This window comes from Cannabis sativa, chromosome 3, assembly GCF_029168945.1.
Source record: "Cannabis sativa cultivar Pink pepper isolate KNU-18-1 chromosome 3, ASM2916894v1, whole genome shotgun sequence".
NCBI classification, from domain to species: domain Eukaryota; kingdom Viridiplantae; phylum Streptophyta; class Magnoliopsida; order Rosales; family Cannabaceae; genus Cannabis; species Cannabis sativa.
Genome location: NC_083603.1, coordinates 12,446,729 through 12,463,378, shown reverse-complemented (window position 1 = coordinate 12,463,378; position 16,650 = coordinate 12,446,729). Strand labels below are relative to the sequence as shown.

General features: G+C 29.1%; 2 protein-coding genes across 2 annotated transcripts; one reads left to right on the top strand and one right to left on the bottom strand.

The window, feature by feature from the left end:
• Nucleotides 1-3,598: 3,598 nt before the first annotated feature.
• LOC115711194 (probable beta-1,4-xylosyltransferase IRX10) lies at nucleotides 3,599-6,509 on the top strand. Its single transcript, XM_061111666.1, has 4 exons — nucleotides 3,599-4,247; nucleotides 4,342-4,730; nucleotides 4,822-5,063; nucleotides 5,881-6,509. The coding sequence occupies exons 1-4, from the start codon at nucleotides 4,142-4,144 to the stop codon at nucleotides 6,392-6,394; spliced, it is 1,251 nt and encodes a 416-aa protein (XP_060967649.1). The 5' UTR covers nucleotides 3,599-4,141; the 3' UTR covers nucleotides 6,395-6,509.
• A 6,130-nt stretch (nucleotides 6,510-12,639) lies between these two features.
• On the bottom strand, nucleotides 12,640-14,970 carry LOC115708949 (cytochrome P450 76A2). Its single transcript, XM_030636977.2, has 2 exons — nucleotides 14,035-14,970; nucleotides 12,640-13,350 (listed from the first exon to the last, which is right to left on the bottom strand). The coding sequence occupies exons 1-2, from the start codon at nucleotides 14,929-14,931 to the stop codon at nucleotides 12,733-12,735; spliced, it is 1,515 nt and encodes a 504-aa protein (XP_030492837.1). The 5' UTR covers nucleotides 14,932-14,970; the 3' UTR covers nucleotides 12,640-12,732.
• Between the last annotated feature and the right edge of the window lie 1,680 nt (nucleotides 14,971-16,650).

The following is a 16,650-nucleotide window of genomic DNA, read 5'->3' as shown; positions in this document are numbered from 1 at the left end:
ATATGTCCTTTTTAGGGCATTGGTAAAAGTAAGCTTGGATTGGATGTATGGAGTATGCATCGGAAAGGACTGATATTAAACTTGATAAGATATAATAAATTTACCGTAATATCTATTCAATTCAATATCACCTAGTTGATCTTAGATCTAATGATCTCAATCTTAAAATGGTTAGGTTCTAGTTTAGTTGCATTATTTATCTTCTTAAATCTGTTCGTTAAAGTCGACTAATGGATCTTCTCATGACATATAGATTAAGGACATGGTAGTTCAATTGAGTGGGAGCACTAATCATATATATAGAATCTATAGCTTGTATCTAGACATAAAAGTGAAACAATGATTTCCTTCGAACTTGGCTTCATAGAGATAAATGATTGAGCGCTCATTCCAGTAATTATATTAGTTCACTAAAATATCAGTTATAGGTAGCTAAGTGTTGTAAGGACAAAATACATTGAAGGGTGTAACGACAATTTTGTCCCTACTCAATGTAAATTATCTATAGAGGATCATTGATTATTAGGATTATTACAAATGGATAACTCATAGCGTGTCTATATCGTGGAATATATAAAGCATTCTATATAATTGAGAGTGCAATTCCAAATCTATAGTGGTGCAAAGAGGAATTAATAAGTTAGGAAATTTACTTGGTAAATTTTAGATCTGCTTATTAGAAGCTCGGTTATATAGGCCCATGGTCCCCATACTAGTTGAGACAAACTCCTTGTAAGACTCAATTAATTGATTTCAATTAATCAATTATAATTCTTAAATTAGACTATGTCTAGTTTATGAATATATTTTTACTAAGATATGACTTGATTGTGAAGAAATAGGATTTTAGGTTTTATTTGTTAATTAAGAGACTTTATGAAGTCTAATTAATAAATAATATAGATGACAATTTTATTTGATAATTAATTATAATTATTAATTGAATAATTTTAGCATTTATAGGATTGAAATTAGAAAATATGACATTTGTGAAATAATAGATAAATGGTTAAAAAATGACAAAAATGTAACTAGTGATGGGCCCACTCATGGTCGGCCAGTATTCCCTATTTTTGCTATTATTTTATCATTTTTTTTTATTTCATATAATTCAATCCTAACCCTAAGTGAATTAGTATAAAAAGAAAAGAATAGTCTCTTAATCTAACTAATGACTCTAAGCTTAGTTTTCATCTTGTCTGACAACTAGAGAGTTTGAGACTTCTTCTTCTTCTTTTCTCTCTTCTAATTTGAATCCTATAGTCTTCTTCACAAACAAATTCAAGCCTTAGTGATTGAGTGCATGTCCACCCATAGCAAGTTAGTCATCAATCATAGTGTGTAAGACTGTGAAGAATCCAAACAACTGAAGGAGTGTCGGGCTCAAATCTTGATTATACTCTGCGACAGAAAGGAACAAGGGTTAGAGATCTGAGCAGAATGAGTCATTTAATTCTGATGCAATCAATGTAAGGTTTTTCATACTTTATATGTGTTTATTTTTCATCATTTTAGAATTTCATAATTTAGGATGTTGGAAACATACTTATTAGTAAATCTAGGTCGTAGTAAAATATAATCCAGTTTTTCACTAGTATCTGCGTTGCCCGTGAATGGTACTAAAATGAACCATTCTTACTTACATCCCAAGCAAATTTAATATATTACATTCCTGACCTGAAGAATGGAATTGATTGGAAGCTTGTCAATGTTTACACCCCTCGCAATGTCTGAAATTTCTCAGATAAGGATGATGATGAGACCACGACTATACAAGAAAGAAACTCTTCAGGAATCCCGTTATTTGTTCAACTTGCACAAATGGACAATGTCGGATATGTTCATGATGATGTTGACCCAATTGAAATGACCAACAAGGACCGTGAGCAACCTAACCGTGAAGATTTAGATAGTTTCATTATTTATAATGATGATGAAGACACTAGTGATAGTGATAATAAAAATAATGTACCTGTTAATGATGATGATGATGATGATGATGATTATGATGACTTGTAGACTTTAAAGTATTGTAATATTAAAACCCACTGTTAATTACTTTAAATACATGTCTCTTTTGTTAATAGTTTGATTAATTATTTAATCGTAGCTTGTATGTGCAGAATGGTTGATGCAAGTGCAAGTGGAAGTCAAAATATATATATGCAAGATTTTATTAAAGATGCATAATCTTCAGGATACATGCAAGATTTTATCGAGGATACATAATCTTCTGGATATATGTATAATTTATGTATATTTTCTCTATCATATCATAGACACACATATATTGTAAATATTATAAATGGTAAGAACATAATATATACATAAAATCATTAATAAACATATAAGAATAAGAACATATACATGCACATATAATATATAGATATTAAATAAAAAAGAAAAAAAAGGGTTCTTGAAATTGTTTCAGCCAGATAAGTATATATAATAATATATATTTAGTGTATAGTAACTTTAAAACAATTCAAGAACTTTATAAAATATTTATCTTGGGTTGGGTAAATATTCGAACTGATAACGTGTTATAAAATAATATAAAATATATTAGAAGAAAAAATGATGAGAGAAAGAGAGAAATAGAAACTAAATGAGAATTTATCAGTTGTTTATTTCAATGGAGTAAACCCTTATTTATACAAAAATATAACTAAAAGAATAGAAAACTAAATCAATGTAATAAAAAAAAATACAACCAAGTGATGATAATTATTTTGATGATTTGGACATTCATAAATAATATTTCATAACAGTTATTAATTATATTTTTATATATTTTAAATTTTATTCCAATCTATTTCTATTTCTATTTTCATTTATATTTATATTTTTATGTTTTTATTCCTCCCAACTAAATGCAACTTTAATTTCATTTTTCCTTAATAAAATATTGAAAATAGGAAATAGAAGTTGAAGTTTTCATATGGTAGTTGAGAAGTTTTTGTAGAGTGAAACTAAGAAATAGAAATGGAAAAAATAATGGAAGTTTTTATTATATATTATAATTATAACACACTACACTAGTTACTTCAAGAAACGTTATATATTCCCATGAAAGCTAATTTGCAGCAATTATATATCTGAGTTTGACAACATGTCCATTTCACAAACCTCATTCCAACTACTATTTAAGAATTATATATTAAGTCTATATACATGTCAAACAAATGTAATAATTTAGACTTATTATTAAAACGTTGTAATTATTTAACTAAGCAAGCAAAGTAATTTCCAGATTCACTAGTCTACCAAAAATGGGCATCGATCGATAAAGGAAAAACAAAAACAAAATGACTCAATTTCTTTTTCTATTTATATAATTGTTTCATTTCATATATGTATAATAATAATAATAATAATAATAATAATAATAATAATAATAATAATAAGAGATCAAATATTGATAACATGTATAATAACAGGTTCAATTTTGTAAGAAAGCAATAAATGAAAGTGTGATGAAATAATGATATGGTTATATGTCTTTCTCGAAGATAATGATATGTCTACAGCTCACCCACTCAGGAGAGGTGAGTTTGTATAGAAAACATAAACTGATTCATACCTTGAGAAATTTCATAGTGTAAGGGAAGGAAAGTAATAAAATACAAAAAAGCTACCAAACTTTCAAAACTGTGTATATATAAAATAAAGTTGGTAACTCATGAAGAAATATAGGGTGACGAAAATGAAAGCCACCTAAATAAAATAAAACAAAAAATATATATTACTAGATTACTTCTCATCTAGTCCATATAGCAAGAGCTCACTAGCTAGGCTCCCCAATTAAACACTGTTTTTTCTTCTTCCAATCCCAGCTATTAACACAACGCTTTCAACTTCGATTCGACGACACAACATTTCTTTCAAGTTATCTATTTTGGCTCCCCAACTACTCCTCCCTCGTCAACTCTTCCATTAATTTGCATGTATAAGTTTCAAACCTTTTACATATATTTAGTCTTACTTAAGAAAAAATAAATAATCTTAACTACCACCAGTCCACCTCACGACGTTCCAACCGTTTTCTTACAAAATATTATATATCTTTATATATCTCCACTCTCTCAAACACCCCATTATTTTTTTTTTCTTTGATTTTAGCCTCCATTGATCGGTAGCTATGAGGAATTGCCTAAGGGTTTTACTTCCTCTACTGATTTCTGGCTTTGTTTGGACCATCTCTGCCGATAATGATGATCAGGGTCTTCGTACCGAGAGAATTTCAGGTAAGTACATATTACTATTTATTATAAAGTAGTGTAATTTATTATAAAGTACAAAATGGAAGAATAATATTGTAGTATATATATATACATGCAGGAAGTGCTGGTGATGTGTTGGAAGATAATCCAATTGGAAAGTTGAAAGTATATGTGTATGAATTACCAAGCAAATACAACAAGAAGATTCTTCAAAAGGACCAAAGATGTCTGAACCATATGTTTGCTGCTGAGATTTTCATGCACAGGTTTCTTCTGTCTAGCCCAGTTAGGACAATGAATCCAAACGAAGCTGACTGGTTCTATACTCCTATTTACACCACTTGTGACCTTACACCTACTGGCTTACCTTTACCATTTAAGGCTCCACGGATGATGAGAAGTGCAGTTCAACTCATCTCTTCAAATTGGCCTTATTGGAATCGAACAGAAGGAGCTGATCACTTCTTTGTCGTTCCCCATGATTTTGGAGCTTGCTTTCATTATCAGGTAATAATAATAATTAACAAAATCATAGCCAGATTACGGTAATATAGACACTCTAAAATGTTGTAAAACCAATTATATAATTAATTTGTAGGAAGAGAAAGCGATTGAACGAGGAATACTTCCATTACTGAAGCGAGCTACTTTGGTTCAAACATTCGGGCAAAGGAACCATGTGTGTTTGAAAGAAGGTTCCATTACCATTCCTCCATATGCTCCACCTCAAAAGATGCAAGCCCATTTGATCCCACCAGACACTCCACGCTCCATCTTTGTCTATTTCCGTGGTTTGTTCTATGATGTTAACAACGACCCTGAAGGAGGTTACTATGCTAGGTACGTATGTATACATATATTTATGCACCCAACAACCTAACTTTTTTTTTTTTGTTTCCTTGCTTTTCAATCTTGACTAATAGGCTACAAAATTAAAATCTTATATGTCCCCATGTTCTATGTCTCCACTCTTCTAAGAGTGTCCTTAATTTCTTATCCGTATTTTTATGAGAAAATATTTTAATAAAAAAATAAAGGGCCTCACTTGTTAAAATTTACCACATAAATATATATGTCAAGTTTATCATTACTCGTGTTTATATAAATATATATATATATATATATATATTTATGTATGTATATTATTATATGAAAAAAATGAGGTAATGACTTGACATATATTATTAGTGTATTCCACATAATGTTTTTTTTTTACATAGTAATTTAATTTGTTATCACTATTTTTATGAGAATAGCTTGAAGAGCAAGAGTGGTGTCCAACACAGCATTATATCGTTATCAACCAGTCTAATTTAATGCTACATTTTTATATGTCATGTCTCAAAGAAAAAGAGCAATTCAACTAAAATATTCTATTTGTTAATCTATTAAATATATGAGATGTGATTTTCAATAATTTGTCTTATTAATGAATAACAAGTGAATTATTGTTAAAGCATATTTAATTATTTATTAGTAGAAAGTAGTAGAAAATAAAAATCTTTTATCCTTTAACCAGTTCACTTTACATGTTTTTGTAATTAAAAAAAATAATTATTAATCAATTTTTGCTGTGACATCCACCAAAATTTACCTCCATTTATCATGTTTTTGTTTTTTGTTTTTCAAATTAATAAAGCAATGTTGATTGTGACAGGGGAGCAAGAGCAGCGGTGTGGGAGAATTTTAAGAATAACCCTTTGTTCGACATCTCAACAGATCACCCAACCACATACTACGAAGACATGCAACGATCAGTGTTCTGTTTGTGCCCACTAGGATGGGCACCATGGAGTCCGAGGCTGGTGGAGGCAGTGGTGTTCGGATGCATCCCAGTGATTATAGCCGACGAAATAGTATTGCCCTTTGCCGACGCAATTCCATGGGAAGAAATAGGAGTGTTCGTGGCAGAAGAAGATGTGTCAAAGCTGGATACCATGCTCACATCAATTCCACCAGAAGTGATTTTAAGGAAACAAAGGTTGTTAGCCAATCCATTCATGAAAAGGGCTATGATCTTCCCCCAACGCGCGCAGCCTGGCGATGCATTTCATCAGATTCTGAATGGACTCGCCAGGAAGCTGCCTCATCCCAAGACTGCCTACTTGAAGCCTGATCAGAAGCTTTTGAATTGGACTGCAGGGCCTGTTAAGGACTTAAAGCCTTGGTAGAAGATGACACAGTAAACCCCACATACAATTTTTTGTAAAAAGAAAAATATATGATGATTTTGTAGAATGAGATAAGCCAGTTGGCAAACTTGAAAGAAATTTAATTTCAAACAAATGGTATTGAATTTTCGTTTCAATAATAGTTTATGTGAGCAAATGGCAATTTCTGAAAGGATTGTTGTGTAGAAAAGAAATTCCTCAAGAATACCAAACTAGTGCACACACTTCCATCCAATTGGCATTTGGCATCACTTCGTTATAGGAAGAAGTAATTATATGTCCATCTCTTTTTGACACCAAAATAAAGAGCTAAAACATTTGGCTGGTTGGGATGTGTCAAAAGTTGAGTACTAGTGTAAAATATTTTCTCAATACCTTAGTATAACTAGAAATTAGTAATTGGAGTGAGGTTTGTGACATATAGTTGCCATCAAACCCAAATATACTGCAAATTAGAAAATCTGTTTAGATAGTTGTCGATAAAAATGGCATAAATATAAGGTTTCTGATTTTCGGGATGCAGTGAGGTTTGTGACTCTTTCTACTGTGTTAGCAAATAACTATAATATTTATAGGGTGTATACATATTTAGTACCTTATGTTTTATCTAAAGCATACATATTTAGTATCCTAAACTCAAAATTTTTTGATAAAATTTTATTAATATAATCAAATTGTCTTCAATTTTATAAATTTTGGATTCAAATTTAATTATTTAATTACATATAATTGAGAATCGTTTGGTAAAACTAATAAAATTATATTGATTAAATTCTATTTTAGGATGTACAATTTCAAAATATAAGATACCTAATAAATATTACTGAAAATAAGTACCAAATGTGTTTTCAAAGAAAAGACAAGGTAGTAAATAAGCATATTCCCGTATTTATATTGGAAAATCAAGACTTTTATGTAACGTCAACTCAAGCACAATAAGGAAGCTCATGTTGTTTGTCTGGCGGCGGAGCTTACTATTGAAACTCACCATGAATTAGTGCTTTTCCAATGTGATAATTCTGGGGTCTCTAATGCTTTCAACACCAGTAAGGAAGTGATAGTCGACTTCAATCTCACTGTGGCTAGGGATCGATTCCTCACTCTGTGGAGGCAGGTTAGGGAGTGGGGAGTGATTCATATATCTAGACGGTGTAATTTCATGGCGCATAACGTTGCAAATTGAGCCTTTTGTAATAACACTTTTGGTTTAGTGTCTCTGGTGAGGATTGAACCGAGTGTTCTTGATGACTATGTGGAGTGGGTTTGTAATACTGGATTGTCAGTTTATTGCTTTCTGTTTGCGGTTTTCTGCTTGTATTTTGACCTTTAGTTGAATGTTATCTTGTTTAGGGTGGCTTTGTCAACCTTTTTCCTAAAAAAAAAAAAATCAAGCACAATACTTAATCTACAATCCATAAAACATATATCTACATGCCTTAAAAAAAAGAGTAATTTGCGACGTAAATATTTAAATTAACTCTTAGTTGTAGATAAAAATTTTATTTAACGGTAATAATACTTAAGATATATTTTTAGAACTTCTAGAGGTACATGTCCATTAAGTTTCAAGTCATTATACATATGCCATTTTTTATTGGTATATTTAAAGGGAAACTTACAAAAATACTGTTTTTTACCAAATGTTTTCAAAAATACTGGGACATGGCAAACTTTACATTTTTATTGTCCAAGCCCATTTTTATTTCTTTTATACTGTCCATGCCCAATATATTTACTTTTATACTGTAAATAGTATCAAAACACAAACGGCACCTCTCCTTCGTGGTTAGAGACGGATAAATCAACACCGGAATCATAGAAACACCAGAAAAAAAAATTATAAAATCTGGGAAAGAGAAAAAATTACTAAATTAACAATAAATTACTACTTTGTAGTGTTATTTTACTGTTGTTTTAATATGAAAAAAAGGCCACATAAATGAAATATTGTAAAAAATGACAGGACATGGTATCTATACCAGTTCTCATAAAGAGCAATGGACAATAGGAAAAAGAACATAATTATTTCAAGAGAATGTGACAATCCTATAAAAAAAACATATAAAAACACTGCTAAAACAACACAAAAAAAAAATAAATAAATAAAATAAAGAACATAAAAAACAAGCATAAAAAAACTCTGGAATGGTAGTATTCCGATCGGGTGTACTTGAATTCCCAATCCTATAAAAAACATAAGAAAACACTACTTAAAACAAAACTAAAACAACACAAAAAAAAAATAATAAAGAACATAAAAAACAAGCATAAAAAACATTAAAACTAAAATAATGAAATGACACACCTCAACAACCCTTTTCTTAATTATGTCTTCAAACAGATCAGTTGATTGAACAATCTTCACTTGGTAATTACCCTTTCCCTAAGAGTTAACAAAATAAAACCAAAACAACAACAAGACACAGAGTCAAACAAACAGAAAACTATAAAATAGGACTAACAAAAAAAAACATGAAAAAAAATAGGAAATATAATTAGCTTGAAAAAAACCCTAAAACAACACAAGATCAATAAAAAAAAACCTTATCAGATTTGGGAGACTTTGGAATTTTGGCTCAAACTCAAAATCAAAGTCGGAGTTCTCCAACACAGATTGAGGATATTTTTGATTTAGTGTTCTTTGAAGTACCAAAACCTATATTTGCAAGAACAGATCTAGAAAATCAAAATAAAAAAAAAAACCACTCTTTTATTTCCTCCCAAAAGTGTGACTAAAAATTAGAAAAACTAAAAAAAATGAGAAGAAGATGAAGAAGAAGAATTGAACTATTAAAAATAGAGCAGTACAATAATATTTAAAAAAATGTGATAAAAAAATGAAAGAAAACAACAATAAAACAACATCAGAACAATAATAAAACAATAACAAAATAAGTCATAAGAGCCATCAAACGATACAATATCACCACTCACAAAATCAGAGCTAACTATAAACTCAAAAAAAGAAAAAAAAAACATAATTAGTAATAACAACAAAAACTCATTAAAATTTATGTCGTTCTAGAAAAAATAAATAAAGAAAAAAAGAAATTTTTTTACTTAGAAAATTTGAGTTGTCTGTGTTCTTCTTCTTCCTCTATATAGTTCTTCTTCAAGATATTCTCACTCTCTTCACCAAGAGAGCCTCCACACTCCTTCATCAACATGTTTCAAGTTCTCTCTCTCTCTCTCTCTCTCTCTCTCTCTCTCTCTCTCTCTCTCTCTCTCTCTCTCTCTCTCTCTCTCTCTCTCTCTCTCTCTCTCTCTCTCTCTCTCTCTCTCTCTCTCTCTCTCTCTCTCTCTTAGCACGCCCACAAAACTTTCTCTATATATATCTTGTTTTTCTCTTTTAAAACTCAAGTAAAAAATAAATGAAAGGAGCAAGCTTTGTAAGTTTTTGAAACAATGAAGAATGGAGATGAGTTTTATGTAAAGTCCTTGGTTGATGGACTTTATTTTAGACACCAATCTCAAAAAAAAAATTACAGACACAACTCACAAAAAGAGAGAGAAACAAAATATATATAAACTTGGGAAAAGGGATCACATGGGTGGGTTGTTCCTAATTTTAAATTTAAGTAAACAATAATTTATCACATCAATCAACTAAATACATGTAAAAAGTCATATATATATATAAACACATATTACAATTCTTAAGAATGTGATCACTCACGTTAGACTTAAATTATAAATTTAAGTTTAAAAAATAAATAAAAAGTCTGACATGAAAATGACATAAAATCATCAATCAACTTTTGAAAACTTTTTTTTACATATATACACATATATATTATTAAGCTAAATTAAATAGACTTGCTTAAAATTTTTTAAAATATATATATATATATATATATACACACAGTAAAATTGTTATAATTGCCGTGTGACAGTAAAAAAGAAATAAAATAGGAAAAATCAGTATAGGGTGTAAATTTCCCTATTTAAACTACTTTTTAAATAAAAAATGACCTCCAATACTCACTTATTTTTCGAGAGTATATTTATACATTTATTCATAATCATGATTTAAATAAAAATAAATCAAATTTATTAGAAAATATAGGCAGTGTCTGGTAACACTTTTTTAATCAGTTTTCTGTTTTTAAAAGTAGAAAGTGAACTTTTTTTTTCAAAAACATGTTCTATAAAACTGTTTTTACTTTTCAATTTTATAATTAGAAATCAAAATTTTAAAAACAAAAAAAAATTACTTTCAATATTTTTTTAAACAATTTTTTTTTTCTTAATCAATCTTTTGGATTACGACCAGACCCGGACTCGAATCCCCTCTCCACAGCCCGGCTTTTAACTTGAACCCGAATCCGACCCCGGACCTAGACCCGACTTAAATAAAATCAAAAAATAAAAATAAAAATAAATTTTACAGAACACGCTTTTGTTTTCTGTTTTTAAAATTGAAAAACAAAAGTGGTTACAGAACGTTTTTTTTTTTCAAAAATAATTTTTTTAAAAAAAAAAAATTTACTTTCATTTTGCAATTAAAAAATTAAAAAACAAAAGTGTTACCAAACGACACCATAGATTATGACAATAAATCTAATCTACTAATTGTAAAACGTTTAATTTCTCTAATGTATCAATTGAATCATTTGATTATTTCCGCTAATGATTCAAACCAAAATCTAATTTTAGGTACAATAATTTTTTTTCTCAAATAATATTAGAGGGATTTGCCGTCGTTGTGGAAATTCTATTTTTCCTACTATTAATATCTTCTTTAAAAGGAATAGAATTAGTAAAACATTATAATTTACAATCAATTAAATTTAATCACTTTGAGCAATTAAAAATTGTCATGTGGTCATTGACTTTACATTTAATGGCCAAATACACTTATGGAAGTTTCGAAAATATAATTTATGTAATATTACCGTCAAAAATTAAATTTAAATATTTATGCTATAAATTACTAAAAAAAAAATTAAAAAAAACACAAACTACTGTACTATATGATCCTTTTGAGAGATTTGGAGATTCATTGGTATTACACTATTCTCCTTATTTTGGTAGATGGCCTCGTAAATAAGAGATTGTTGTTACTTTCACCACTTGAGAGTCACTTTAGGGGGCGTTTGGTATGAGGTGTTCAAAATAATTTGATTATAGGGAATATTATGAAGGAGAATATGATTATAGGGAAATGTGTAAACTGTGTTTGGTTGTGTAGGGTAATATGTAATCATATTACTGTTAATTAAATTACACTGTTTGGTTGAATACAGGAATCTTATATATATATTATTTTGAAAAATTAAAATAAAAATATTTTTTTATTATATATATTTAATGTTAATTACATATAAAAATAAAATAGTTATTTATTAAAGAAATATATTTATTAATTAGTAAACATTAAATTTTATTGTATTTTTTATTAATTAAAATGATCATTTCTATATATTTTATCACTATGTTATTTATTTTTGTTCGATATTTTATTTATGTACACCATCCGCATAAAATTTTTGTATAATAAATATATATACATATATGTTATTGCTAATAATTTAAAGTAACTCAGTTAAAAAAAAAAATTATCTCACAGACTAAATTTATATATATCATAATATTTTATTTATAATAAATGATAATATTATTGGTATTTAAATTTATTTATTAATTCAAAAATATTATTCAAATTAATATGATGGAAGGTAATAATTCAATCCTTCCCTTTTTTAAGGTATGAACATTACCCTCCTCAAGGGTAGTTATATTATTAGGGGAATAACATTCCAAGGCTAAACCCTCCAAACAAATAAGGTAATGTTTCACATTACCATTCCTTTACTGGGATTAACCTATTGGACAAAGTTATATGTAAACACAACTTTTCTCTCACTTTCATCAACAACCAATTTTTTAGAGAGTTCGAGATACAGAGATAGAAAGAGAATAAGTTAGGATCACCATATATTAATATTAGTTTATGATTCTTAGAGTGAGTTCTTAGAGGGATGTTAAAGAGATTGTTTATTTCTAAAGTAACTTCTCTCATGTGAGCTGAGTTGAATTGTAATTTAGGTAGTCCCTTGAATTGTGATCTAATCTGTGTATCCTGTTCTCTTTAACTTTGTCCATTAATATATTTTTCAATTCTTTGTTCATTATTAATTTAGGTACTATCATTACAATATTGTTTTGCTGAATTTGTTATGTTGGTTCGCGATGAGATTTAAGCCTCAACAAGATCATTAAAGAAAAGACTGACATAAATATTCAAAGTAATACTTATATTACTTTATCAATAATGTAGCTAGCTGTGACTATAGTTGGATTAAAATTTTTTTATTTATTGATATTAATGATCACCATCATGAGCAAGACTTGGTTGGTATTGCTATCAATGGCTCAAACTTTCGAGTTGTAATTCCTAACCTGTCATTCATATCTATAGATTCACAAGTAACACCATTACTCTCATCAAGTCTCCACTCAAAATGGTGTAGCAATGATCCCAAAACCAAGTGAAGGATTCGATGAGCCAGTGGGACCCCGGCACACATACGCCGTCCAGCTCCAAATGGGATCAGCTCATAGTGTTGTCCTCTGTAGTCAATTTTAGAGTCCAAGAATCTCTCTGGCTTGAAAACCGAAGGGTCATTCCACACATCTGGGTCTCTTCCAATTGCCCAAGCGTTGACGAAGACCTGTGTATTTTTGGGTACAAAGTGGCCCATGAAAACGGTGTCGTTTACTGCTCTTCGTGGGACCAGAAATGGGATTGGTGGATGCATTCGAAGTGTTTCTTTGATGATTGCTTGGATGTATGGAAGGTTTTCAATGTCGCTCTCTTCGACCTTCCTATTTGGCCCAATCACTTGATTGAGCTCGACTTTGGCCTTAGCCATGGCTTGTGGGTTCAATAGTAATTCAGTCAGGGCCCACTCGATTGTGCTACTTGTCGTTTCTGAACCAGCCATAAATATTTCCTACAAGACCAAATTGTTTCCTTTTTGTTAATATCCAAGCATTTCACTTGACAATATCAATCCTATACTTTGTCATGATACTGCAGACTTAAAAATGTTACTTTTATTTTGAAATGGACTAAAAATATTACTTATATTTTAGAAATGTATAATATCTAAAAAAAGGTGCTCGATATTACATTTTAATTTAATAATTATTATATAAATTTTGTATGGATATGTGCAATCTAATTAATATAATAGTTTACACCAACAATTTCTGATGATGAATGTTGTAAAATTTGTGTCAAAAATATATTTAGCTCAATATCGTGCTCTAATAAATTTGGTAGAAATTAACTTAAATTTGATCCAACTATTAACGTTTGTCTTATTTAATACACCACATCAATAACCCTTCTATTATGTATATACTCTTTACTCATGTATATACATAATTCTTTTAAAATTATTACGATAATATATTTAAACAAAAATTGTAAAAATATGTTAACACTGATAAATTTTACAAAAATACACGCAAAACGTTTTGCTTTCGTTAATTATCATTGGCAGAAAGTGCACATTTATATTTTAAATAGAAAAATAAAATTTAATTATATATATAATAATAAAAATAACATAATTATTAAGAAAAAAATAACTGGTAATTAATGAAAAAGGATTGAGAAGTATAGTACTTACAAGTATGAAAATGTTAAGATCACGGTCAGAAATTGTGTGAGGCTCATCTTTTCCATTACCTTCAAAGTCAAGTAAGACATCCAAGAAATCCCTCCTCTCTTTAACCTTTTCTTGTTCACTCCTTCGTTCATTAACAAATTTAGAAGCAATCTTCATAGCCTTACCAAGATCCCTCTCCATCTTTTTCTTAAGCCCTTGAGGATCCAACCACCTCAACCAAGGGAAAAAATCAGCTATATTGGCGTGGCCACCCCACTCCATAATCCCCATCATGGCCGAGAAAAACTCAGCACCCTCCACCGAATTGGGATCCAACAAGTCCCTTGACAGCATAAGATTCCCCAAAAGATTAAACGACATAAGGAACACAAAACGAGCCACATGAACACCTTTACTGCTATTATTACTCGATTCTTGTTCGATCCAACACAACATGTTGTCCACACACTTTCTTCGAACGACAACCGTTTCGTTGATTCGTTTCAGGACTAACATGTCTAGAGTCACTAATTTTCTCAAGACACGCCAGTAAGCACCGTAAGGGGCTAAAGCCAAGGAGCCCTTGTTGTAGCCGAGGGCTCGGCTTGTTTCGGTGATGGTTCGTTCAACAAACGACATGTCGTTGTTCTTGAAGAACTCGGTTGCTGCTTTTGATGAGAGGATTACCATGGTGTTTATGGCGCCTAGTTTTAGCAATATGACGTCGCCGTACTTGTTTCTTAGCTTGGTTAGGGACCTGTGTGGCATTGTTCCGAGGTCGAATAAGTTTCCGAATAGTGGCCACCCTGGTGGGCCTGGGGGCAGCCGGCCATGGTTGGAAGTTTTTCTATTGTAGAGGAATAAGAGGAGAAAAAAGAGGAGAAGAGCCAGTAGTGCTGTGTATATGATCATTATCATTTGAGTAATGATAACTGAAACTGAACTACAACACACACCGACACCTATTATATATATATATATATATATATATTTATATATGCTGTCATTTGACTATTATTTTCTCTATTTCACGTGATTAACACAGCTTATTAGAGTTAGTCCCACATTGTTAAGGTTATTTTAAATTCAGATCGCGACAATCTAAATCACTGTAAACCGTAAACATTTTTGGTGTTCGGGTTAATTCGGACTGTTTACAGCGTAATAATTCGGTTACGATTCATAATAAATAGTTAACGGTTAAACCGGACTTGACCGTTTTAATAATAAATAATTGATAATTTATATATATATTATATGTGACTATATGTATAATTTTGATTTTTTTTATGTGTCAAATTTTTTATTGCATGAATTTTAGATTTTTATATTATGTTTGACTTTTAAAAATATTTTCATATTGTTATTTATATGCTATAGATCTATTAATTATCATGTTAAATATATATTTTGAAAAATAAAATTAAAAACGTAGTAAAAATAGTACAGTTACTTAAAAAAATATGAATGATTATAAATTCCACTTAAATCGTGTTTTCGAACCAAACCAAACCGTTCTTAATGGTTTGGTTTGGTTTGGTTTGAGAAATTTATTGGTCTAGTTTAGTTTTCAATATTCAAAAAACTGTTATACTGGTTTGGTTCAAAAAATATAAAAGTCCGGACCAAACCGGCCAATCCGTGAACACTCCTACATTGCTAATGTATGGAAATAAATTGTGATATATAAGATGAATGAATTACTCCTTTCATTGTCAGTTGATTTTGAGATGAAACTCTATTCATCTTATTTCTATATTTTAACACAACCCTCTCTCTTTTTTTTTCTTTTTTTGGTTTTAGTTTTTGTGTGTCCGTTACCTTTGGAGAATCTAATGTCATTTAATTCTTTTAGGGTCCGTTTGGTACGCAGGATTGGATTGGATTTGATTTGACTGAAAAGGATTGGACTGGAGTAGATAAGATTGGATTATGCTGAAAGTAATCTTGTGCTTGATTTAAGAATAGACTGCACTATTTTATTTATTTCTTTTTAGAAAAAAAAACTTAAATTAATATAAAAATATATAATAATAAATTGAAATGAAAATATATAATAATAATAATAAATAAAAATGAATAATTTGTAGCACAAAAATAAAAATAATTAAATTATAAAATAAAATAATATATCCTATATAATTAAGTATATATCATAAATATATAATAAAATTGTTTATCATATTTTTTATTTAATAAATAATTAATATAGTAAAATAAAAAATACTTGAATAATATAAAATTGTTTATGTTAAACACTAATTTAATATAAATATTAATTTTTAAAAATATTTATATAAATTTTTTAGTAATTTAAAAATAATATATAATGTTATTGTCATATTATTTCTCTTAAAATCAATTGTTTAATTAATAATATTTTAAATTTTGAAAACTAATGTATAATAATTTAAAATTATACATTTTCACTAATTTTAATGAATAAGTTTTTGATAAAAAAAAATTTATAAATAAATGTGTGGTAATTCTTTCATTTAAATTATTTTTAAATTTAAAATATATTAATAAAATCAAAATTAAAAAATGATAAAAAAAACTGCATGGGATTATTTATCCCACCTGGTGGATGAGATAAATAATCCCAGACAGATGAGATTAGTAGGATTAGTTATCCAG

Excerpts from the sequence above, each read along its gene's own strand:
- LOC115711194 (XM_061111666.1), top strand. The coding sequence starts at position 4,142 with ATGAGGAATTGCCTAAGGGTTTTACTTCCTCTACTGATTTCTGGCTTT. Across the intron at positions 4,731-4,821 it reads GAGCTTGCTTTCATTATCAG|GAAGAGAAAGCGATTGAACG; the intron begins GTAATAATAATA and ends ATTAATTTGTAG. Across the intron at positions 5,064-5,880 it reads GAAGGAGGTTACTATGCTAG|GGGAGCAAGAGCAGCGGTGT; the intron begins GTACGTATGTAT and ends TGATTGTGACAG.
- LOC115708949 (XM_030636977.2), bottom strand. The coding sequence starts at position 14,931 with ATGATAATGATCATATACACAGCACTACTGGCTCTTCTCCTCTTTTTT. Across the intron at positions 13,351-14,034 it reads ATCTTAACATTTTCATACTT|GAAATATTTATGGCTGGTTC; the intron begins GTAAGTACTATA and ends TTGGTCTTGTAG.